The following is a 1,899-nucleotide window of genomic DNA, read 5'->3' on the forward strand; positions in this document are numbered from 1 at the left end:
CAAGGCCAAGCAATTTGTTATTTTTGTAGTGTCCAGGATGTTTGTAAAATGAAATAATTGTTTTATTTGCGATACAACTCCTTCAAGCTCATTCTATAAATTAAATATTGTTTCGATTGATTGCGATAAAGTTTGGATATTTATACGGCATGTAGTTATCTTTTAATTAAAATAATATTGTATATTAGAAAACTTTTTCACTCTAGGGATGGCTTCCAAAAAAAAAATTGATCTTGAATGCCGTATATTTAATGATGAATGGCAGTGAAAATATTTTTTTACTATGTAGAATAATAAGGCGGTCTGTCTTATTTGCAATTCGAGTGTAGCCGTTTTAAAAGAATACAACTTGAGAAGACATTTTTAAACGAAACATGCAACTTACGCACAAAATTTAAACGAAGAAAGCCGAAAAAAATAAGCCGAAGATCTCGTAGTAAAATTCACCCGGCAGCAAAGTGTATTTACACAACAAAATCGATTACAAGAATCTGCTACTGAAGCAGGTTTTCTAGTAGCAAAACGGATTGTTCAATGTGGAAAACCTTTTGCCGAAGGAGAATTTGTATAAAAGTGAATGTTGGATGTTTGTGATGTAATGCGTCCAGAAGCTAAACATAAAATTGAAAATATAAGTCTGTCTCGGCAAACTATTGCTCGAAGAATAGAAGATATGAATGCTAATTTAAATGAGCAGTTACTGAATAATTTAGAATCGGCTCATTTTTATGCAATTGCTCTTGACGAAAGTTGTGATGTAAAGGATGCTGCTCAGTTATTAATTTTTATCATCGCTATCACTGAAGATTTTCAAATTTTGGAAGGCCTTTTGTCAATTGTTCCTATGAAAGACGCAACAAAGGGAGAAGATCTTTTCCGAGAGATTGAAAAATGTATTTTGAAATACAATATTGTCAGGAAAAAAGTGGTGAATGTAACAACAGATGAATCACCAAATATGATTGGAAAAAATATTGGTCTCATAAAACGAATTGAAGACAAAATTTCGGAAATTGATCCAAATCATAAAATTATACCCGTACACTGCATTGTTCATCAACACGCATCATGCAAAATTGTTTTAAAAATCGATTATGTTATAAACGTAGTTGTGAAATTAGTGAATTTTTTTCAATCAAAAGGATTAAAACACAAGCAATTTATTGCACTCCTTGGAGAACTAAATACCAGTTATTTTGATGTACCGGTACTATATCACAATAAAATCCATTGGTTAAGCTTGGGAAAAGTTTTAAGGCGTGTGTGGGATCTTCAAGAGGAAATAAAAATATTTTTAACGCTATAAAGAAAATGGGATTTTCCTGAATTATCAGACCCAAATTGGATTTGTGATTTAGCATTTTATTTGGATATTTTCACGAATTTTAACGAATTTAACATATGTTTACAGGGAAAAAATTTATATGCTCATGATTTAATACAAAGGTTAAAATCTTTTCAAATGAAGCTTAGTTTTTTTTTTTTTTTTTCTAGAAACTTGGCTGAATGCAAATTTGATCATTTTCCAACATTAGAGACTGTATCTTTAAATATTTCAAGAGAAAAGGTTTAAGAATTTAATAACAATATCGTTGCACTAATGACAGATTTCGAGCAGCAATTTGACTGCTTGAAAAAAATTGATAAAATTTTATCTATTATTCGAAATCCAGTTCCTGTTGATATACAATTAAAAATAATTAATTTACAATGTGATGAATTATTACATGAGAAATATCGCGAAGAGCAAGAAAACTTGAGCAATTTTTATAAGCAATTGAATAATGGAAAATACGGAAATTTAAAAATCTTGCTGAGAAATATTTTGTAATCTTTAGCTCTGCTTATATTTGTGAACAAACTTTTCCTTTAATGAATCTAAGTAAAAGTACAACAAGA

General features: G+C 29.6%; 1 protein-coding gene across 1 annotated transcript; it reads left to right on the forward strand.

Moving 5' to 3' along the window:
* Window positions 1–598: 598 nt before the first annotated feature.
* Window positions 599–1,306, forward strand: LOC136985306 (general transcription factor II-I repeat domain-containing protein 2-like). Its single transcript, XM_067282557.1, has one exon. The coding sequence runs from the start codon at window positions 599–601 to the stop codon at window positions 1,304–1,306; it is 708 nt and encodes a 235-aa protein (XP_067138658.1).
* Window positions 1,307–1,899: the final 593 nt, after the last annotated feature.

Source organism: Centruroides vittatus, unplaced genomic scaffold (genome assembly GCF_030686945.1).
Source record: "Centruroides vittatus isolate TY-2023 unplaced genomic scaffold, ASM3068694v2 contig_958, whole genome shotgun sequence".
NCBI classification, from domain to species: Eukaryota; Metazoa; Arthropoda; class Arachnida; order Scorpiones; family Buthidae; genus Centruroides; species Centruroides vittatus.